Here is a 23354-nt window from a genome sequence, read left to right on the forward strand (position 1 = left end):
AGGAGGGTCAGAGGGTCCCCAGATTCAGACAGTGGAGGGAGTCACCCCTTTCCAGTGTCTGGGCCTTGGACAGGAAATTCATGTGACAGGTTCAGGGGCATGAGAGCTACCTTTTCTACCCTGTCTTCGAACTTAGGAGACACAGTTTAATCAGGGAGGTGGAGTCTATACCAGGTCAAGACCTCTCCCTGGGAGTTCTTCGGACTGGAGATCTCCAGGCTGCTGTGCTTCCTAAACTTGAAGGTGGGCTTCAAAAGCCAGCGTGCTAAAGTAGCCCTAGCAAATATTCATGGTTGTGAGTCCCCTGCAGCCATCTCTGATAAGCGTTTGTAGAACAACCATCAATACTGCGGCACCAACACTGTCCTGGATGAACCAAAGCTCTTGCTTATAGGTAAACCTGGGCAAGCGAGCAAAGGTTGGAGCTGGGCATACGCATGTGATCAGAGGTCTGTGCCAAGTCTCTATTCAGAAAGTCAAGGGAGAGGGAATGCAGACCAAGCTCAGCAGCTCTCAGACTCATTTCATGCTCAGGTTTACAGTTCTCAACCTAATGCTATGTCATGTCCCAGGAGAAGACGACCAGATCATCTGGTACAGAGATCTTCTTCTAAAGGCTCCAAGTCACCTCCCCCTTGCCCTAGGCTCTGTGAAATGTCCTCCCTCCCAGACCATAGCCTGCTTCCCTAAACTGAGGCCCACATTCTTAAGAAGTACATCTCTATGAGCGTGGGTCCCCAATAAGCCACGAAGCCATACTTCAGGAAAGCAAAACCAACCTGGAACTCTGCAGTCCTGTCCCCTTTTGTCTCTTAAGATCTGGGCGGGGCTTCCCTTTGCCTCTCACTGAGATATAATGATGCAGTGGGAGCTGCCTTCTCCAGTTCTAGGGGCCAGCTCAAGGAGGCACAAGGGGCCAAGAGATCACTGAGTGGGTGGGGAGGAACGCCTTTGGCCTTGGTCCTCACCCTAATCCATGTTAGTCCTTTCAGGAGATGTTTGTTCTTAGTGACTATCAACTCAGACCCACCCCAGAGTTCTGCAGCCCTCCCTTCCCCTAGCTCCCACACTGCTCTTGGATCAACTCAGCAGTGGGAAGTCTGGACATCCCATTTGGGGCTCCATCTGACCCCAGCACTCCCCTCTGTCTTCCTTCCTCCCTTCTTCCCTCCTTCCCCACTCCCCTTTCTCTCCCCTCTTTAAATCTCAATTCTAGTTCCCTAAAAGCTCCTTTCTTTTGTGCCCTGTCTATTGAGAGAGAGAGAGAGAGAGAGAGAGAGAGAGAGAGAGAGAGAGAGAGAGAGAGAGAGAGGAGAGAGAGAATCTGACAGGATTGATTACCATCCCGCCCTATGTCTTTCCTACTCCCTCCCCTAGGTGAGCTCAGCTCCCTCACCCAGACAGGAGGCAGAGGAGAGGCTGAACAGAACAGCTGCTCCTAGACACCATTCCCTGGACCCTCTGCTGCCAGAGTCAGGCTGGGCCTTTGTCCCTGTGTTACCTGGGAGAGCGGGCACCTGTGGTGCCTGGTCCCCACCTCCTTCCCCGTGAATATTATGGAATATCTCAAGGGGCAGGAGCTGCAAACACTGGGGAGTGGAGCCTGGGACAATCCTGCCTACAGCAGCCCCCCTTCCCCAAATGGGACCCTGAGCATCTGCACTGTCTCCAGTGGGGCGCTCCCCCAGCCTCAACCCAAGAAGCCTGAAGACAGACCCCAGAGAGCCCTGATGTCCAGCTGCTGCTTCCACATCTGTCACAGCATTAGAGGTACTGGGCATGAGGAGAGGTTCTCATGGGGTGTTAGAGTCAGAAGAGGGACCACCTCAAGGTTTGATGGGGGAACAAAAATGACCCAAAGAAGAAGAATTCTTGGTGTCTGCAAATTGTTTGTATCAGAGTTGCTTGTCCCAGGACAAGAGACCAGGCTCCTGGTCTACCAGAAAGGTCGCTCGGCACAGTCATCACTTGGGGACCCAGAGGCTGTGGGGAGTGTGGTACATGGAGGACTGAGGTGAGGAGGCCCGACCTGAAACAGATGCCCACCGCTTTCACGGCTTCACTCTGACCCAGAGTTCTCACCCTGTCTCCCACAGAGACTTTGAAGGAGGGCAAGCAGGGTGTGGGTGGAGTAACCAGGTCTGAGGGGTCATAGGATGGGCAGGGAAGGGCTGAGTGGAGATGGGGTGAGGTCTAGGGACAGGTAGGAATGGATAGCTGGAAAGAGGTGCTGTCGGGGACCCTGAGCATCTTTCCATGCCCATAGGACTCTGGGGAGCAACCCTGACTGAGAATACAGCTGAGAACAGAGAACTCTATGTCAAGACCACCCTGAGGGAGCTTGTGGTGTACATCGCGTTCCTCGTGGATGTCTGTCTGTGTGAGTAGCCACTGCCTGTGAGAGGCACACATGTGTGGCATGTCTGTACACAAGTATGCAGGTAATGCTTGAACATCCGTGTGAGGTGTGTAGATCCTGGGACTTTTGTGTACACACCAATATACAACTCCTATGGCTTCTCACACTGAGTTCAGTGGAGGAAACCTAGATGGTAGACAGGTTGTTAATGGAAGGACATTTCTCCCAAATTCCTGGGTAAGCCAATTTTCGAGTTCAAGTACCTAATACTGAGCCAACAGCCAACAACAGCCATGGTGTGTTGACAGGTGGAAATGTTTAGGGGGTTTCGTGGGTTTTGTGTGATTGGTTATTGTATAACAGCTGATCCATGTTTCTCTAGGGGCAGAAAAAAAATGATTCAGGTCATAGAGGGTTCCTGAGAAGAGAGACAGGGTTCAGTGGTGTGGCAGTGCCCTGTCCCACACAGCAGCTGGGACAGACACTAGCTGGGAACCTTGGTGTCCAGGTTCAGAGAAGGGAGTAGAAAGACCATAAATGTAGACTGGAAAGATGGCATCGAGGAACACGCAAGACGGGAATGCTGGGGTGCACAGGCCTGTGGGTGAGGAAATCGCTTCTGCATTCACTCAAGAGTTGCACAGCAGGTGTTGTCTGCCTTGTGCAGCAGTGTTCTGAATGCTGACCAATGCCGCAGCTTGCACTTCCCCAACTGCCCTCTCGCTGGCTTTCTACTTTCCAGGATGCACGAATCACAGGCAAGAGACTCTGAAGGTCTGATAATGCGGGTGTTGATGGGAACTGTCGTCTGTGCCAGCTACCAATAGTTGTGCATTCCTTCGGTGGTTGAGCAGGTTCACTTTTTGGGCCTACGTTGTGATGCTCGGAACATTTCCCTCCTACAGCAAGCCGTGCAATGTGAGGCAGAGGAGATGGGACAAGGGCTGTGGGCCCCATTCAAGCCCTTTGAGCACATGACTACCAGAGACTGGTTTGTTGATGTCTTTTCCACTGTCACCATCTGTCAGGGCAGGAGGTTCCTCCCCTCCTTGTACCCGTGACAGCTGCCAAAGCTCACAAAGAAAGCCTTTCTCTGCAAATAACTGTCATCAAGCTGCACAAGCTTTGAATAGGGTTAGCAGTTTTCCAGCTCTCCAGAGTCACAGTGAACCATCCCGACTCCTGGGTATGGGGCTGGAAAGGGGGAAGCTTGAGCCCTGTCTGTCTGTTATCTTATGAGCTCACTGCTCTGATGTGGGCCAATGGTCTGGGACTGGCTCACGTTTGCATCCTGAACCAAGCTCACTTCCTATTGGAGAATCCTAGAGACTAGAGCTCACTTCCTGTTAGAGAATCCTAGAGACTAGAGCTCACTGTCTATTGGAGAATCCTAGAGACTAGAGCTCACTGTCTATTGGAGAATCCTAGAGACTAGAGCTCACTTCCTATTGGAGAATCCTAGAGACTAGAGCTCACTTCCTATTGGAGAATCCTAGAGACTAGAGCTCACTTCCTGTTGGAGAATCCTAGAGACTAGAGCTCACTTCCTATTGGAGAATCCTAGAGACTAGAGCTCATTTCCTATTGGAGAATCCTAGAGACTAGAGCTCACTGTCTATTGGAGAATCCTAGAGGACAATTCAGATGGTGTGCAGGCCAAAGACACAGATAATCCAGTATCACTTCATCATGACCCCTTCCATAGGGTTCTGTTTGGTACCCCTCCAGTCCCACCCTGGGGATACCTTCGAGGATTTCTTTGTCTCACAGGAAGCCAATTCTACCATGGACAGCTCTGCTTTCTTCTATTTATTGAGCTCCCTTCTCTGTGCCAGATATTGGCATATCTGTGACTTTCTGTTCCAGGAGTTAACCTCATTTCTAGATCTTTCTTCTTTTGCACTATATACCTCTCTGTTCTCTCCAAAGTGGCAGCCTCTAAGTGCGGGAATGAACGTGTAGTGTCCTATTTGTTCTTAGGCAGCTAAGAACAAATTTGTTCTCCAAGCTCAGGAACTTCCTTTTTCTCATGAAAGGACTCATTGCCACATAGTGACCAGGGGTGACTTATGCAGAGACTGAAGTCTGGGCTCTGAATTTGCAGATTTAGGCTTATCTGGGAGACCTTCAACTAGTTGCTCAACTTCTCTGAGCCTCTGTGTCCTTATCTCTATCTACCTGATCCAACAGGATTATGTGCCCATCATGTTGTGACAGCAGTTTCAGAGTGCTCACCAGGTGTTGCCTCATCTCAACCCTGATCGGTTTGATGCCCTTTACTGGAAGAAATGTACCAAGGGGCATCTGATGTGCACAGTACCCTGTGGCATCATTACTTCTGTGGTAAGCAAGCATGTTACAATGTGGCAGCTCTCACAGAGCTGAGTTCTCTCTCTCCTGCGTGCAGCTACCAATGTGCCCCACTCCCACTACCCAAACACAAGACAACCTTGAATTATGACTCTTATCCTCACAGAGGCCACATGGTATGGAACTTACACAAACAGCCCCCTGAAAACCTATTCATTTTTTCTAAACTGAAGGGACCGGCTCTCCTGCCTCTCCCTTGGCCTACCCCTACCCTCATGGCTGCCTGTGGCTCTGATATATTTCTCCTGCTTCTTTGGACCTGAAGCCTTGCTCTCCCACTTCAGACCCTGATGCTCTGAGTCTTCTGATGAAATTCATCTCAACTTCCTTTTTACATGCCTGCCTTTCTATACGTTATAACAAGATTACTTCTGGAGATATCATGCAGGAGGAACATCACTCAGTCTCTGGAAGTAATTTATCTTTGTATTCTCTAGTGGAATTACAACACTTTTACATGCCCCCCCCAGCCTGGTTTTAAAAATAAATAAAAACAAAAATCTTTAAAGAAAGAAGTCAGTGTGGAAACACTATGTGATTCATGATTCCAGCTGCAGAGTATTTTGGAAGAGATGAAGAGCTGGCAATGATTGCCTGAGATTGAAGGTAGAGAGAGATAAAGAAAGAGGGTTTTTAAAGGTGGTCTCCATGCATCAGTTACAGTGTCCGGACCATTGTCTAGCCAGTGTATCTTTCTGTTTAGGATTTTCATACAGGGATGGCTGTATTTACATGGAAGCCAGAGGAGTATGGGAAACTGTGCCTTTTATTCACCACAGTGAACCTAAAACTGCTTTAGAAAACAAAAACAAAATCAGGCTGGGCGTGGTGGCATACACGTTTAATCCCAGTACTCGGGAAGATATCTGTGAGTTTGAAGTAGACCTATTCTATATATGGAGTTCAGGACAGCTGGAACTACATAGGGAGACCCTGTCTCAAAACAAACAAAAACAAAAGACAAAAGGAAAACCTACCTTTATTAGTTTACTCAGTTCGTTTGCTGTTGTTTGTGAAGACAGGCAGCCCAGGTTAGCCCAGAACACTCCATCCTTCCTGTCTCTCCTGAGTACTGGGAAGATAAGCCTGGGCACTCTGCTTAGATTTTTGTGTTGCTGTTTTACATTACTGAATCCTGAGCCCAGGACCTCATCCATGCCAGACAAATTCCCCATTGATGATCGATACCCCTGGTCCTTACTTTTTAAAATGTATTGGAAGGTAGCCGGGCGGTGGTGGCGCACGCCTTTAATCCCAGCACTTGGGAGGCAGAGCCAGGCAGATCTCTGTGAGTTTGAGGCTAGCCTGGACTACATAGTGAGTAGTCCAACAAAAATAACCTTTACACTTAATTAGAAAGCACTATAAACTTCTAAATAACTAAAAAAGAAGTTATTTTTTTATTTATAAAAACTAAACATTTTTTAACAACAAAAAATGATGAGTATTAGAGGTAATGGCTGTTTTGATTCTTCTTAGTTGGTCAGCATACACAGCATAAATATGTAATGAAACATTACCTTGCCCCATATATTCATGCAAATATTATCTATTATTTTAAAAATAAAGAAGGGAATTGGAGAGATGACTCAGCATTAAGAACCTGGCAGCCATTGAAGAGGGCCAGGTTTGTTTCCCGGTACCCACATGGTAGCTCACAGTTCCATGTCTGTAACTCCAGTCCAGGGGATCTGATTTCCTTTCCAGGACTCCACAGACACGGCATGCACATGCTGCATTTACATACTTTTCGGCAAAACACTTCACATAAAATAAAAATGAAGAAATAATACATATGGAAATGCCTTTAAATATTGTATTTGGTTCCACCAGGTACAGTATCATTTGAGGATCCTTCTAGAGACTCCAGACCTTTAAGTTAGCAATTTCTCCAGAAGGTCTCAGTTTACCACTACCACTGGCAAGATCAGAAATAGCAGGGCTTTACCGATCAGTTTCTGGAGCTACATACACTGTCACCAACTGCTCCCAAGGTTTCTGCAAAACTAAAAATTTTTACTCCCATTTCACAAACAAGGAAAAGTTTCATTGTGTCAAAGAGCTTCCCTGGGGACAGAAAGTAAGAGGAGGAAGCAGGAAGCCAGTTTGGCAGCCGTTGGGCCTTCTCCAAGGATGAGATTTTGAACCAGTACAATGAATACTTGATGTAAACGTTACTTTATTGACACCAATCCATATCCTAGCTCAGTGATTAGAAGCGTTGTTTCTCATGACGAGGCGATTTCCCGTCATGATCCGGTCAATCGACTCCCTTCCTTATCCAAGCAGAATTAAATCTCAAGAGGATGCTGCTGTCTCCATTTCTTTCTTCTATTGCTACACTTAAACACCAGGCAAAGTCTCCAAAGAACATTTTTATTTATAATTCACTTCCACCCTGTCCAAAGGCATTAAAAAATTTTTGTACTACCAACATTTATTCATACACACGCACATTATACACGTTCATATATAATTACATCAGCAATACTCTTTCTGAATTTCTGAGTAGTTGATATATTTTAATTTTATGATCACAGTTGCATCACAGTTAACTTAAATTTTCTCTTATTGCTTGAGTATTTATTGTGAGTAAGCATGCCCATACCTGTTGCCTTCTCTTGCTTTTGTTAAATTTGTTCCTTGGGCATTGCTGAGGAGATTAAGCCCAAAGTTGGGAATATCTTCTTGGTGTTGTGTGCTGCTGTTGGCCTCTGTTAAGCATTGCATGTATTTATTACACCACTCTGGCTATAAGATCATACATACCAGTGTAAGACTTCATCAAAATTGAATGTTCTCATTCATAATTTTTAGTATTAAGTAGGTATAAAATGATACAACCATCTGCCTTAATTTTCTTGTCTTTGATACATAGTGGAGATAGACAGTTTTCTTATGTCTACTTTGTGATTCATACCCATTTTGTATAAATTGCCTAAGACAGACTTTGCTGGGAGGAGAGGGGGATTTTAGGAAGGAAGAATTGTTAGACTCGTGGTAGGAATCACCTGCTAGGACCTTCATTTTAGAATGAACTGAAGTTGGACATTACCAATTGGGTCTGGGGTGAGTCCCGGGATCTAACAGTTGCAGACAGCCGTGCCGACCCAATGTTCTGTCCCTTGTGTTTTGCTCTAGCAACCTGACTGTCTGGTGACTCATCTGGCTAACACAGAGCTATCTTCTTTAGTCAGGCAGCAGGGGGGAGCCATCAATCTCCTCATAATGTCATTATGTAGCCCTGGAAACCCCACAAAGAGCACTCACACCTATGACCTCACTTGACCATGACAGCAATTCTGTAAGGGATAGATATCATTATTTCTATGCCAAAAGATGAGGAAAATGTCATTCTTGTCATTATGAATAGTGCAGGAATGACCTGACGTTCAGAAAGGCTCATATTAGTGGAGTCCATCCTGTCATAAGTGTTGTCCAGCAGAGACATACAGGGCAGTGAATGATGGTCCTGCCCCCCCTCAGCCTCCCCGCCTCCCATCATGAGATTTATGAAAGCTCTTCCAGCCCTTTGTCTTCTTGGAAGGATGGCTGTGGCCTTTTGTTGATGGAGGAAACACTGAAGGCCTTTGTTAGACACAATGGCTGTTTGTTTTAGGAAACATTTTTGTTATCTCAAAGGTGCACCTGGGACTGTCCCTATATAGGAGAGTCTCTGAGCCATGACCTAGGCTGGATCTGGTCACCAGGAGTTGGGGAGGAGTATAGAGACCTCAGCCTTTCACGACTCCTGTCTACTCATCAATCAGTGTGGGTTGATTGCCCCTTGTCACTGCTGGCTGTAGAGAAGTGTGCCTGCCTCGCCTCCCTCTGCCTTTTTAAAAAAAAATCTATCTATCTATCTGTCTGTCTGTCTGTCTGTCTGTCTATCTATCTATCTATCCATCCATGTATCTACTTATGTGGGGGCACGGTGGAGATCAGAGGACAGAGTCAGTTCTCTCCTTCCTCCACGTGGGTTCTAGGGACCAAACTCAGGTTCTCAGGCTTAGCAGCAGTCACCTTCATCTGCTGAGCCATCTCACCAATCCACCGCTCTGCTATCGTTCAGTGGGAATCAAGTTTCAGGCAGAATCTTGCATCATCAGGATATTAGGAAAAACTGTCCTTCTTAACTGCACATTTCTAGAACCTGATGATGAAAGAAATAGAATATGTGGGGGAGACCCAATCAGAGTCTGTAGGTGAGCCCCTGTGTGGCTGCTGTGATGGCCTGATAAGGCCACCTGGTTCGAGTAATGGTGCCAACAGTTATTAGCCAGAGAGCTTAGGATGCTTAAATCTCTTTGAGCCTTGATCTCCTACTCAAGAGAGGCTGGTACCTGCTTATCTGAACTCAGTAGAAAACAAAGAGGATACTTAGTGTCTGTCTCAGGCTCTCGAGGAATATCAGTTGCCATTCCACATTAAGGTGCAAGTCAGGCAGGCACTGCAATCTCCAGTCTGGCTTGCCGTAGGTGAGATCAGGCTCTGGCCCTGGTAGAGGGGCAGAAAGAAAAGAGGTTGCTGGCATGAGCTGGCACCAATCCGAGTGCTCGCTCTGCTAAGCAAAGCGTGGAAACCGAACAACACAACTCGCAGAGAACTTCACTCGTGAGTGAAGGGTCTGGGGTGTAAGGCTCAGGAGGGACACTGAGGCAGATTATCTTTTGGAGTAAAAAGAAAAAGGTTTATTAGGTCTGGAGAGATGGATCAGTGGTTAAGGGCACTGGCTGCTCTTCCAGAGGACCCAGGTTCAATGCCCAGCTCCCACAATATGCAGCTCACACCTGCCTGTAACTCTAGCTCCAGGGTATCTGATGTTCTCTTCTGGCCTCTGAGCATGCTGAATGCATGTGGTGCTTAGTCATACATGTAGACAAAACATTCATACACATAAAATAAAAATAAATAAATTCTCAAAAATAAAAAAAAACAAAAAGTTTTATTAGAAGAGTTATTAACACTATGAACAGACAGACAGACCGCTGCATGGTGGAGGCTCTGAAGAGAGTTCAGGCCTCGGTGTCATAAATGGACATCATGGCAGGGACTCTGATGATTGCAGGCCTGTGAGACAGAGTAGGGATAGCCTTTTATAGATCTTGGAGAAGTCTGCAGCCAGGCTGCCGCTGATTCTCCAGCAGGCAGCGGGGAGAGGGGCAAAAAAGGGGTGCATGTCAGCATTGGCAGGGTGCCAGGTGGTCTGCTGACAATTTTATGTCAGCCTGACACAATCCAGAGTTGTCTGGGAAGCAGGAACCTCAACTGAGAAAATGCCCCAATTAGACTGGCCCGTGAGAAAGACCGTGGTTTGCTTTTTGAATTGATGATGAATGTTGATATACCCAGCTCACTGTAGGGTGTGCCATCCCTGGGTGGTGGTCCTGGGTGCTATAAGAAAGCAGGCTGAGCAAGACATGAGAAGTAAGCCAGTAGGCAGCATCCCTCCATGGCCTTTACATATGCTCCTCCTTCCATTTCTGCCTTGACTTCCTGCTCTAACTTCCCTGGATGATGGACTACAAGCTGTAGAAGGAAACAAATCCTTTCCTCCCAAAGATGCTTTTGGTCACTGCGCTTCTTCATCACAGCAACAGAAACCCTAATGAAGACAGGCACCCTTTGATATTGTGTGTCTGGCAACCTCACTCCAGAAAGAGAGAAATCTGGGCACCTAGGGAGTCATGGCAGCAGGCTCTTGGTCTGGAGCTTGCTGGCAGCTGGAAAGTCAGGGGGAGAAAGGTATCTTGGCCTTAGCCACAGTCTTGGCTGGATTCTAGCAATGGGTGAGATGGAGTCATCAGTGTGAATGGCAGGCTGTCGGGAGGTAGTCTGTAGAAAGATCTTTGAGACTATGAAATAAGGTACACAGGTGAGGAGTTCTAATAACAAACTCTGTGTTCTGGGTGGTGGCGGCAGCTGTCAGGCTTGGGTGACATCTCAGGCCTGGGTGGAGGTTCTGGCCCCAGAAATAAGGGATAGGGCAACGGTTCTTGAAGGTGTGCTTAGAGGAGCCTGGGGCTTTCTGTGACCTTTTCAGGGACAGTGTAAGGGCTTCTCTTACCCAATGACATAACTGTGTAAGGTCATGTTTTCTTCCACCTCAGCCAAAGCAACAGATTGTGACACATTGACTACTAAAGCTGATATGAGAATTGAGTAATCTTCTACTAAGCTGAGCACTCAGGGACATGTAAATTCTAATGCAATGTTGTATTTTTCAGTAAAAAACAATTGGTTTTTCTTTTCAGAGAATATAGTAGTTATAAGTACAAATGTTATTTATGTTTACATGCATTGTGTTTATCATCTTTTTTGTTTGTTTGTTTTTTCGAGACAGGTTTTCTCTGTGTAGTTTTGGTGTCTGTCCTGGATCTTGCTCTGTAGACCACCAGGCTGGCCTCGAACTCACAGAGATCTGCCTGGCTCTGCCTCCCGAGTGCTGGGATTAAAGGTGTGTGACACCACTGCCCGGCTCACCTTTTTTTAAATGCTAGGGATTAAACCTGGGGCCTTATGCTTGCTTAGCATATGCTTTGCCACCAAGCTACATCCCCAGCCTCTCAAATGAGATTACCTCATAGTCTGGAGGGGAAAGCAGATGAGACAAGAATGAGATCCTGGCCATTCACACACTCACTCATTCAAACATTATGAAGTTTTATTATGCACGAGACCCTAGGATGGCTGTTAAGGGCTTGAAATATACCGGACACATCTGCCTTTGAGGAACAAGGGACTCTGACGTGTAATCAACAGTGACATCCATTGTGATGGATACTAAGGTGGAAGACTGATCCTGAACCATGACAAGATGTGGGAGACAAAGAGACGGCGGGGGGCGGGGGGGGGGGGGGGGCCGGGGAGACCTGGGAATCTTGCAGGTCTCAGAGGCCAATATCCATTGAAGTCTGAGGAAGCATGTCAGGTGGCCCCGAAGTCACCGCCATCTGCTTGCTTGTTTATTGTGACAGTGGGCTCTCTACCTGGCTATGTTATTTGTTGGAGGATGAAGTATTAACCCCTAAAGCTGCAGGCTAGGAATATGCAAGACCTTTGCCATACACCCCAGCTCACAAGAAGTAGGAAGCCAGAGAGGGAGGCATGTCCTTCACTTCTATGACATGAATCAGAAGTTGTAAGTGGAAGTCTGTCCCTCCACTCCCATCCTGCTGCCTAGAACTTATTTAAATGTTTATCACACTTAGATACAATGAAAGCTTCATAATGTAGCATTTGGTTGGACAGAAATGAAGCCCACATAACATTATATTATTATGAAGAAGAGCAGGAAAGGCATTTTGAAGGAACTGCCAGTCTGTACCAGTTAACATGAGAAGAAACCTTGTAGCTTGGCACCAGGGACAACAATGGTAAACGTAAATGGAGAAATCAGGGTCCTGCCCAAAATAAACCTCCCAAGATCAAAGTCACCAGAGAGACTGGTGAAAGGTGTTTTTTTTCCTACTGTGACAAGATGTCACGCTGATTAGCGAAGGAATTGTGAAAGTATTAACGGAGGCTGTAGGGAAGGCATGAGAAAAGGTAGACTCTTGACATTGGATGCTAGTCCTCCAAGAAAGCAGAAACTCGAAAATAGTTGCCCTCATCTCTCCTCAACCCTAATTATGTATTTGATAAAGGCCACACTGAGTCCATTTTGTCAAGAAATAGCCAATCTTTCCAGAGAACTTCTCAGCAAGCCAAGTGCCCAGAGGGGCTCACGAAGAAGCCTTCAGAGGTGCTGAGAGGTGTCTAGGCCTGTCAACTCCTGCCACCAGAGAAGGGCGGCCCAGCGGAGGCTGTGAGGGTGGGGATGGAAGACCTCCAGGCAGCAGGAGAAGCCCTGTAAACCTGCCATTCTCCTCAGCTTGTTAGCAACGAGCAATGGGCTTCTGGGTCTGAAAATGGTTTCTTTCCTCGCTACTTAACTTCTGCAATTCTTTGTAAATGCTGGAAGGAGCCCCTTGTCTGAAGTGGGGCTGGGAAAGATGTCCCCGACTCTGGGGGCTGTCTGTTATAACGCTCCACTGATTGCTCCCTTGGTTGTACAGAATCCTTTTCTTTTCATGTAATCCCGTCTGTTGAGATTTGCAAATATTTTCTCAGCTGTTGGTATTCTATTTTAGACTTTTTGCAGGGACCTGGAGAGATGGCACAACAATGAGGAACGTGTGTTCCTCTCCTACCGTACCTGAGTTCGATTCCTAATATTCACTTCAGGTGACTCACAGCCACTTTTAACTCCAGCTCTGGGTGTGTCTGGGGGTCCCACACCTCTGACCTCCACAGGCCGAATGCACACACGTGCACGTACCTGTCCCCTCCCCCTGCAACACATACATACACATAGCTAAAAATAATTTTTAAAATGTTTTAAAAAAGCAAGCTTCATAACCACACAGAGTCATAAGGGGTCATTTGTTCAGAAAATAGTCTTGCCAACCCAATGTCTTGAAGGTAACCCCTGTGTTTGCTATGAAAGTTCCAGTGTTTTAAGTTAAAGTCTTCGATGTCTTTTGAATTGATTTTCTTGTACAAGGTGAAAGGTATAAATCTAATTTCACTCTTCTGTAGGTAGGAATCAAGTTTAGCCACCCCATTTGTTGCATAAGTTTTTTCCAAGGTATGTTTTTGCCTCCTTTGTCAAAAATGAAATGGCTATAGCTTTGCCATTTCATTTCTGGATAAATTGGCATGAGCTATGAAAGAGGGGCGAACATTCCACTTCTGCCACTGATTTGTTTTGTTTTGTTTGGGCGGTGGATAAGTGCATAAAGTGTCTTTGATATTGAAAGTGTAAAATGTAATGTGAAGCTTCACAGCTTCCATTTCTAATGCCTATTCTAACTGTATAGACATTCCTTGAGTTGTATCAACTTTGTGTCTGGTTAATTTTGGTGTGTTGTTTTTTTATTTATTTGAATTTTTTTTAAATGATAAAATTAGAAAAAATAAACTATCCATTTTATTTTTAAACATTTTATTTATTATTGCTATTGTGTGTGTGTGTGTGTGTGTGTGTGTGTGTGTGTGTGTGTGTGTGTGTTTTGTGGGTGCACATGTGCCAAGTGTGCATGTGAGGATCAGAAGACAACTTTCAGGGGTTAAGTTCTCTCCTTCTGCCCGGCTTCAGGGGGTTAAGCTTTCACCATTGGACTTTGTGTGTGTGTGTGTGTGGGATAACATGGAAAAGTGCTTTCTTCCTTCTCTTTCTTTCTTCTCTTCTGTTCTGTTCTCTCCTTCCTTCCTTCCTTCTTTCCTCCTTCAATTTATTTTACATCTCAGCCAAAGTTTCCCCTCCCTCCTTTCCTCACAATCCCTCTCCCCACCCCACCCCCTGTCCCCACTTCCCAATCCACTTCTGTTCAGGAAAGGGCAGGCCTCCCATGGATATCAAGAAAGCATGGCCTATCAAGTTGCCTTAAGACTAAGCACCTCCCTGTGTATTAAGGCTGGGCAAGGTCCTAAAAGCCAGCAAAGAGTCAGAGACAGCCCCTGCTCCCACTGTTAGGAGTCCCACAAGAGGATCAAACCACACAACTGTAACATACATGCAGAGGGCCTAGGTTGGTCTCACAAAGGCTCCCTGGTTGTCAGTTCAGTCTCCATGAGCTCCTACGAACCCAGGTTAGTTGATTCTGTGGGCTTTCTTGTGGTGTCCTTGACCCCTCTGACTCCTACAATCCTTTATCCCCGTCTTCTTGCAGGATTTCCCAAGTTCTCCCTAATGTTTGGCTGTGGGTCTGCATCTGTTTCCATCAGTTACTGGGTGAAGCCTCTCTGATGACAATTAGGCTAGGCACCAATCTATGAGTATAGCAGAATATCATTAGACATCCTTACACAGACTTTTTTTTCTCCAGTTGTGTCTGGTTCTATCCTAGATCTCTGGGCCATCCAGCCTCTGGATCCTGGTGCTCCGGGCAATGTCAGGGGTGGGCTTACTCTCCTGGTATGGTTTTAGTCTATACTGGTCATTGGTTGGCCACTCCCTCAATCTCTAGGCCACCCTTACCCCAGCACGTCCCATTGGCAGGACAGACTGTAGATGGAAGGTTATGTGGCTGGGTTGGTTTCCACTCCTTCCTGGTCACAGGAGATAGCCAGTACCATTCGGTTTTGCAGCAAGCACTTTAACCTGCTAAACCACCCCACTAGCCTGAAACACTCAATTTCTGACACCGGAGTAGAGTAGGTTCATAAGAGCGCTATACATTTACTGCCAGAGGTGACCCATCTCTCCAAAGGTCACTGTCAGCTAGTGCAGGGAGCGGGTCCTGATCCTGCCCAAGGAGAGGCTGGCTGGAAGGGCACGCCTGTGTTCTGTTCAGTCTTAATTAGGAGCAGGGAGGCATGCTGCAGCACTTGGTGGCCTGTGTGGCAGTTCCTGGGAAAGAAGCACAAAGCACTGTGCCTGTTGCTCTGAACTGGGCTCGTCTCCCAGCAGTTCAAAAGACAGGACTAGACTGCTGCGTTTCCAAGTACAGGAGCAGATAAAATCAGGTTCTTACCCAAGCTCCCGATGACGGCGGTTAATAATGATTTCAACACTCAGGCTTCTTTAGCAACAATGTATTTTATGCACCGCCCATGTCTAAAAGGGACATAGGTGGGGCATGTGTATGTACATTAAAAAGCACAGCTATAATAAAATATAACCCACTAGAACTATAATAAAGGACATAGCGTAAGAACTAGGAAAAGATAAGAGAGGAAAAGAAATTGTACCAGGAAACGTATAATAAATTAAAGATTGTTGATGAGTACAAAACCTGAGGCTCCTGGGCAGTCAAAGTAAGGAAGGAAACACAAATAATTTACATAGTTTTCATTGCTGAGTAAAGAAATAAAAAAGAAAAGTACTCCAATTAATAACAAGATGTAAACTTCAGGAGAGTTGGTGTTGGCCATTTTGATATGCAGCATATGGACTATAAAACTGATCTTAAAATGTTAAAAATTAGAGGTACTTTTCTTACAATCGCCTCCCTTAATCCATGTTTAATACTCATAAAGTAAATATGTACATATATATATACATATATATAATTTTTTGTATTCTAAAGATCTAGACTTACCTATTTTTTAAAAAAGCTTGGGAATGTTCAGGATGAGTAGTCGGCATGTCCTAGAATTTCACCACAGTTAGTTTGGTCAGCAGGGTCCCATTAGTAAAGTTAAGAATGTCTTGATTGATCTAAAGCTCCTATTTAGGTGGTGAACCTGTGAATTTGCTACTCACTTTCTGACTCAGCTGCTGGAGCTTGCTCATGAGGAACCTTAGAAACTTGCACTGTCCTAGGGGTTTGTTTGGGTTGATTCTTTTAATGAGGTTTTTGAGAATTTCATGTGATGAGTTTTGACCATATTTGTTGCCTCCTCCAATTCCTCCCGGATCCATCTCCCCTCCCTGAGTTTTAGAAGGAGAATCAGAGTATCCAATGAGAGTCAGAGCGGTAGAGTGGTCTGTGGGATGGTCTGTATGTCAAATGTGTTGCTGATTGGTCAATAAATAAATCACTGATTGGCCATTGGCTAGGCAGGAAGTATAGGCGGGACAAGGAGGAGAATAAAGCTGGGAAGTGGAAGGCTGAGTCAGAGAGACACTGCCAGCCGCCATGATGAGAAACAGCATGTGAAGGTGCCGGTAAGCCACGAGCCATGTGGCAAGGCATAGATTTATAGAAATGGATTAATTTAAGCTGTAAGAACAGTTCGCAAGAAGCTTGCCACGGCCATACAGTTTGTAATCAATACAAGTCTCTGTGTTTATTTGGTTGGGTTTGAGTGGCTGTGGGACTGGCAGGTGAGAGAGATTTGTCCTGACTGTGGGCCAGGCAGGAAAACTCTAGCTACAGTGGTCCAGTTAAGTAGTGAAGAATGGCGGTAAAATCCCTGGTCTTGGCGGTAAGGGAGACATGAGTCTGAATGTCTGTTCTGCTTGTTTTGTGATCTTTGAAGAAGTGATTTAACTACATTTTGTTTTGTTTTGTTTTGTTTTATTTCTTGAGACAGGCTCTCTATAGGTATCTCTGGATATCCTGGAACTCACTATTAACAGCATTCTTGACCTTAGTTTATCTGCATGAAATGGAGATGGTAATTTCTACTTTCCCAGGTTTTTGTAAGCCTTGTGGCAGATAATATATACTAAGCTTGGGGGATGCCAAGTATCAATCAAGGTGATTATTTTATAACTACGCTTGGGCACCTGTGAATTTGGCTTGAGGCCATGAATATGAAATATGATTTAGCATGCATCACAGCCAAGAAGAGGAAGGGGAAGAGGAAGAAGAGGAGGAAGATGTTATCTACTCTTGGTATTCGACCGTAACTCCTTTTCCTGGTCTCTGATCTTTCCACAGCATCGTATGAAGTCATTGTCTAGTCCCTAAAACCTGCCTGACATACTGGCATTCAGCTGTCGAGGTCCAATTCTGAGTGCGTCCATTCCCTGGTCTAGTGTCACCGTTTGAGATACATAGAACAATGCACTCCTTCATCAGCTCCTGAAGGAACAGGAAGGCCAGCTCCACCCAGATCAGGCGGAGCAGCAGACAGTCCTTTATTGACACACCCAGGAGTGAAAGGAGTATTGGGGACAGTGACCATTTCATATCAGAAGACAGTAGTGGCTCAGAAGGGCTGTCTTTTATGGAGCCTGGGTTTTTGCCTCATGAGTTCACTCTTAAATATAGTTCAGTTCTCAGAGCAGTTCATAATCAGCTTACTATGGAGGTGGGCAGATTTGCATCTGAATTTTGACTTTATTAATTTTTTACCTGGGGCAAGTGGCAACCTCTCTCAAGGCTGGAAAATGGGGGCCACCACAGCACTCACTGTCACATGAAGTGAAAAAGCATGTCAAGTGCCCAGCCCAGGATGCACCCAGAACTGGTGTACACAGGCAGGAGTGGGCACTCTGGTCACTTCTCTTCTTGGATAGAAAAGGATGCCAATGAGATGGAGTCCTTATCGGAGACCTCTGAGCCCAGTGTTCCAGGTAGACAAGCTGCTCATTCATAGGAAAGTCGGCTTGGGATCTGTATTACCTGAGTAGAAACCGATCGGAAGCAATGCAGATGCGAAGAAAAGGCAACACGTGGTTTGCAGTGTTCTTCCGCCCCAGTGCCCCTGCTCTGACATCTAGTGGTTCAGACGGGCAATGAACTCTGTGGTCCCCCACCCCCACCCCGGAAACGTCAAATTCCAGGGAGATTTTAAGACCTCCCGGAAGAGGTATAATTCCTTTCCATCCCTAATCTTAGAATCACTGAACTAGATGATGGGGAAACCCATGGCCTCTTGATGTCTCCAAGAAGGATAAGTGTGACTGAGCACCTGACTGCCACAGGTCACAGCAGTGGCACTCCACATGTGGCCCCTGAACCTTCAGCATCGATGGCACAGGGACTTATTAGAAACACACATGTTGAGCCCCGCACGGTGCTATGGCAATGCCCTTTAACAAACTTCTCTATGTCACATACCACAGGTTGCTGGTGGGTAGGATACAGAAAGAGCAAATGTGACAGGCACTAAAATCACTGTCCCTTGGAGCAGCTCTGGGCTTTTCTTATCTTCACTTGGATTCAGACCCCAGCAACCTCCAAATTTGATTTTTTTTTTTAAACTGTGCTTCCTTCCAAGGTATTGCAGAAGTTGGGCATTGAACCCAGGCCTGGTTCACCATAGACAGGTGCTCTACTACTCAACGACAGCCCAAGTCTCCCCATTCAGTTTTCTGAATGAATGACCTCGAGGGAGACTGACCTCACACTGTAAAGTTGCTGGCCAACTGAAATTCCTGTTAGGTGAGCCAAGGTCTGGCTTCACTGATCTCACCCAAGTCTTAAGTGAATTACTGTTCTCTTTTAAACCAGTGAATGTTCCAGATTCTTTTCAAACCTATTAAACAAAAGTTATCTTCAACTATTTTATTATCTTGCTCATGGGTCAAATACAGTTTGAAAATGATTCATTTCATTTTTACTCTGTATTTTGGTGTCTTTAAAAGGCTCTTGCATGGGAGTCTAGGGAGATTGCTCTTCCAAAGGACCAGAGTTTGATTCCCATCTACATCAAGTGGCTTACAAACACCTATAGCTCCAACTCCAGGGGATCCAACTCTTTGGCTCCCTGGGCACCTGCATATACCCCCACAACAGGCACACATAAATACACACAATTAAAAATAATAAAATAAACTAACCCCTCTTCCACTGTTTGTCCAGCAAAGAGTAGCATCTATTGGCCACTCACTAGTTTAACAGTTTAGTGCAAGGTCAGCAGGGAGAGTCCACTGGGCTCTCAGTTCTGAGAGGTGGCTCTCAGCAGCCCGACTCAGAACATTGCCTGTCTTCCTCCACGTACTGAGGAAAGGTGATCACAGACACAAGTTAGGAGGGAAGCCATGGCTTGGTCGTTATTAACAGACTGGAAAGGGATAATGCGGAGGGCCAATGCTTTCTCCTTTGCTGGTGGCCCTCCCCAGTGAACTATGATGTCTGTTCTGTACCTGTAACCAGGGATCACTCCAGACAAGCTCTAGTTCACCCAAATTCTTCTCTTCCTAAATAGGGTGTAAAGGAAAAATATGATCCAAGATCTGAAAAATAAAGTTATTATTATTATTATTATTTTTTTGGTTTTTCGAGACAGGGTTTCTCTGTGTAGCTTTGCGCCTTTCCTGGGACTCACTTGGTAGTCCAGGCTGGCCTCGAACTCACAGAGATCCGCCTGGCTCTGCCTCCCGAGTGCTGGGATTAAAGGCGTGCGCCACCACCGCCCGGCTAAAGTTATTATTTTTAATGGTGTATATTTATATACATAGTGGTGTGTTTCACAAAGGCATTTCTTTTTCATTTTTTTCTAACATGTGCTTATTTATTTTGTGTGTGCGTGCCTACACACGTCACAGCATATATGTGTAATGAGCCACAGAGGACAGCTTGTGGGAGTTGGTTCTCTCCATCTACTATGTGGGTCATGGGGACTGAACTCATGCCATGAGGCTTGGCTCCAAGTACCTTTATCCACTGAAACGTTTTCCCAACCCTCATAAAGATACCTTCATTCAAGTATACCAAAAACTTTGATAATAGTATTCCTCAATAACTTTCCCTTTTACCCCTTTCTCCCTCCTCTAGTCTCTTCCCCCTTTACCCCCTTCCCATGTGTGTGTGTGTGTGTGTGTGTGTGTGTGTGTGTGTGTGTGTGTGTGTGTAATGTCAAGCTAAGATACACATAAGAGAGAAAATAGCCGGGCGGTGGTGGCGCACGCCTTTAATCCCAGCACTCGGGAGGCAGAGGCAGGCGGATCTCTGTGAGTTCGAGGCCAGCCTGGTCTCCAAAGCGAGTTCCAGGAAAGGTGCAAAGCTACACAGAGAAACCCTGTCTCGAAAAACCAAAAAAAAAAAAAAAAAAAAAAAAAAAAAGAGAGAGAGAGAGAGAAAATATTTGATATTTTTCTTTCTGGGTTTAGTTTTCTTTGCTTAGTATAATAATTTCCAATTCATCAATTTTCCTACAGATGACATAATTTCATTCTTCTTTACAGTTGACTTTATTGTATATGTGCTGTATTTTCTTTATACCTTCGTCTGTTGATGGATGCGTAGGGTGGTTGTGTAACTTGGCATTGGCATTGGATAGTGATATAGTAGACATGGATCCGCAGGTGACTCTGTGTTATGCTGACTTGGATCCCCTTAGAGATATTCCTAGGCATGGTACAGCCGGATCACACTATAGTTCTAGTTTCTATCTTCTGAGGAGCCTGCATACTGACTTCCACAGTGCATGGACTCACTTACACTCCATTAGCAGTAACTAAGGTTCCTTCTCCACTTCATTCTCATCAGCATTCACTGTTGTTGTTTTCTTAATGACGGCCATCCAGCCATCACTAGAGTGTGATGGAACCTCAGTGTAGCTTTGATTCGCCTTTCCTTGACGCTAAAGATGTAGGATACCTTCATATGTTTATGAGTCATCTGTGCCTCAGCTTTTGAGAACAGTTTGTTCATTTCATTTGCACATTTATTGATTAGATTGTGTTACTATTTAATTTTAAAAATTCCTTATGTATTCTAGATACTAGCATTCTATCAGATGTACAGCTAGTAAAGATTTCCCTCCACCAGGTGGCGGGGGGGTGGCGCACGCTTCTAATCCCAGGCAGAGACAGGCAGATCTCAGTGAGTTTGAGGCCAGCCTGGTCTACAGAGTGAGTTCCAGGATGGCCAGAGCATACAGAGAAGACTTATCTTGAAGGAAAAAAAAAGAAAAGAAAAGAAAGAAAAGACTTCCCTCCTTACTATAGGCTGTCCCTCTACTCCTTTAATCACTGTTTTTTGTTACACACTTTTATTGTGTTGAGGCCAATCTATGCTTTTATGTATGTTTGTTTTGTGAAATTGGGTGCATATATTTGGTATATATGTGTTTAGAATTGTTATAGCTTCTTAATGAACTATTTCCTTAATCAATATAAATTGACCTTCTTTATCTCTTCTGACTAATTTTTGTTTAAAGTCTACTTTGTCGGATATTAGTATCTGAGTTCTGTTAAAAAAGAAAAAAAATTTAAAGGAATTGCTCACAAGAGACTGAGAAGTCCTACTTTAAAATTTGAACGTAATTATACACATACAGAAAATTATAATGAAGATATAAAGAATTCATACATTTCACCTAGATACTCAAATATGAAGATGCTCCATAGCCCTGTCCCCTCCCCCACTGTATTTTGAAAATAAATTTGAGGACATAATGGGGTAAAGCCTCATTATTCCCAAATACTTTAATGTGTATTTTCTTAAGATGGTGAATATTCTCTTGTCAAAATTAGGATATTGTCATTGATCTAGTACTTTCGTTTAATGAACAAGCCTTACTACAATTTCACTAACTATTTTACTAATAGCTGTTATACAAAAGAGAGAATATGACCCAGGATCTATTTCAGAAGCTCATACTACATGTTGTTTTCAGTCTTTCATCTTGTTAAACAAACAAACAAGCAAAACCCCAAACCCAGCCAGGTGTGGTGGCACATGTCTTTCATCCCAGCACACAGGATGCCAAGGCTGGCAGATCTCTGTGAGTTCAAGGCTAGCCTGGTCTACATAGCAAGCTCCATAGCAGCCAGAACTACATAGAGTGACCCTGTCTCAAAAACAAAACAAACAAACAAAAATACCACTGAGTAACAAGAGAAATAATAATGTCAAATCAGAACCCCCAAGGGGAGAAGCCAAGCATTCGTAAGTGCAAACTGATAAATAAAATCTCTTCCTGAAAAGAGTCTTAGTCAGTGTTCTATTGCTGTGAAGAGACACCATAAGGAAGGCAACTCTTATAAAGGAAAACATTTAATGGGACCTTGCTTACAGTTTCAGAGGTTTAGTCCATTATCATCATGGTGCTGGAGCAATAGCGGAGAGCTATATCCTGATCTGCAGGCAGAGAGAGAGACAGAGTGAGAGAAAGACACACACACACAGAGAAACACACACACACACACACACACACACACACACACACAGAGAGAGACAGAGAGAGAGAGAGAGAGAGAGAGAGAGAGAGAGAGAGAGAAAGACACACACAGAGAGAAAGACAGAGAGAGAGACAGAGAGAGAGAAAGACACACAGAGAGAAGAGAAAGACACACACAGAGAGAGAGAGAGAGAGAGAGAGGAGAGAGAGAGAGAGAGAGAGAGAGAGAGATGAGAGAGAGAGGAGAGAGAGAGAGAGAGAGGAGACAGACAGATAGACAGAGACAGAGAAGTTGAACCTGGCATGGGCTTTTGAAACCTCAAAGCTCACCCTCAGTGGCATACTTCCTCCAACAAGGCCATATCAACTTGGACAAGTCCACACCTCCTAATCCTTCTCAAACAGTTCTACTCCCTTGTGACTAAACATTCAAATATATGAACCTCTGGAAGCCATTCTTATTCAAACCACCACAATCAGCTAATAAATGTAGAAGAAATAATTGATGGAAAAGAAACTCACCACTTGATATTCATCTTAGTACCAGACAACGTTCATCAATAAATTCTTTAATCTCATAGGTGAAAGATGAATGAGTAATAAGAAATTTACATAGTGTCAAACTTTGTCCCAAATGTATATTAATTCTAAAAAGGAAAACCATAAATTTATATTGAAGAAACAGAGCAGACACTGTTTGTTTGTTTGTTTGTTTGATTGATTGTTTGTTTGTTTGTTTGTTTGTTTGTTTGAGACAGGGATTCCCTGTAGCCCTGGCTGGCCTGGAAATTGCTTTGTAGACTAGGCTGGCTTTGAACTCAGAGATCCACCTGCCTCTGCCTCCCTAGTACTGGGAACAAAGGCATTTGCCAACACACCTGGCAAACTTCATCTTAAGGGATTAGAATTAACTTCAGTAGTTAGACATCAGCAGACAACTGTATCTTTGAGGCACATCTCCCTCAAACCCATTACCTGAATTTAATCCTGAGGAAACATCAGACAAGCCCAGATTGGGGGACAACCTCTGAAATTAGTGGTATATACATGTTAAACCCTGCCTTTAAGAAGAAAATGCGGAGCTTCTCTTTTTTTGGTACACAGGGCTGGTCTGTGGGCA

The 23354-nt window shown here is 44.9% G+C and overlaps 1 protein-coding gene across 1 annotated transcript in view; it reads left to right on the forward strand.

Moving 5' to 3' along the window:
* Window positions 1-1425: 1425 nt before the first annotated feature.
* The window catches only part of Pkd2l1 (polycystin 2 like 1, transient receptor potential cation channel), a 33321-nt gene continuing 11392 nt past the window's right edge, over window positions 1426-23354 (forward strand). The window contains 2 exon segments of the mRNA XM_052711907.1: window positions 1426-1770; window positions 2267-2380. Coding sequence (XP_052567867.1) covers window positions 1557-1770; window positions 2267-2380 — 328 coding nt within the window. The 5' untranslated portion in view covers window positions 1426-1556.

This window comes from Peromyscus californicus, unplaced genomic scaffold (genome assembly GCF_007827085.1).
Source record: "Peromyscus californicus insignis strain IS unplaced genomic scaffold, ASM782708v3 Scaffold_4__1_contigs__length_199733344, whole genome shotgun sequence".
Taxonomy (NCBI): domain Eukaryota; kingdom Metazoa; phylum Chordata; class Mammalia; order Rodentia; family Cricetidae; genus Peromyscus; species Peromyscus californicus.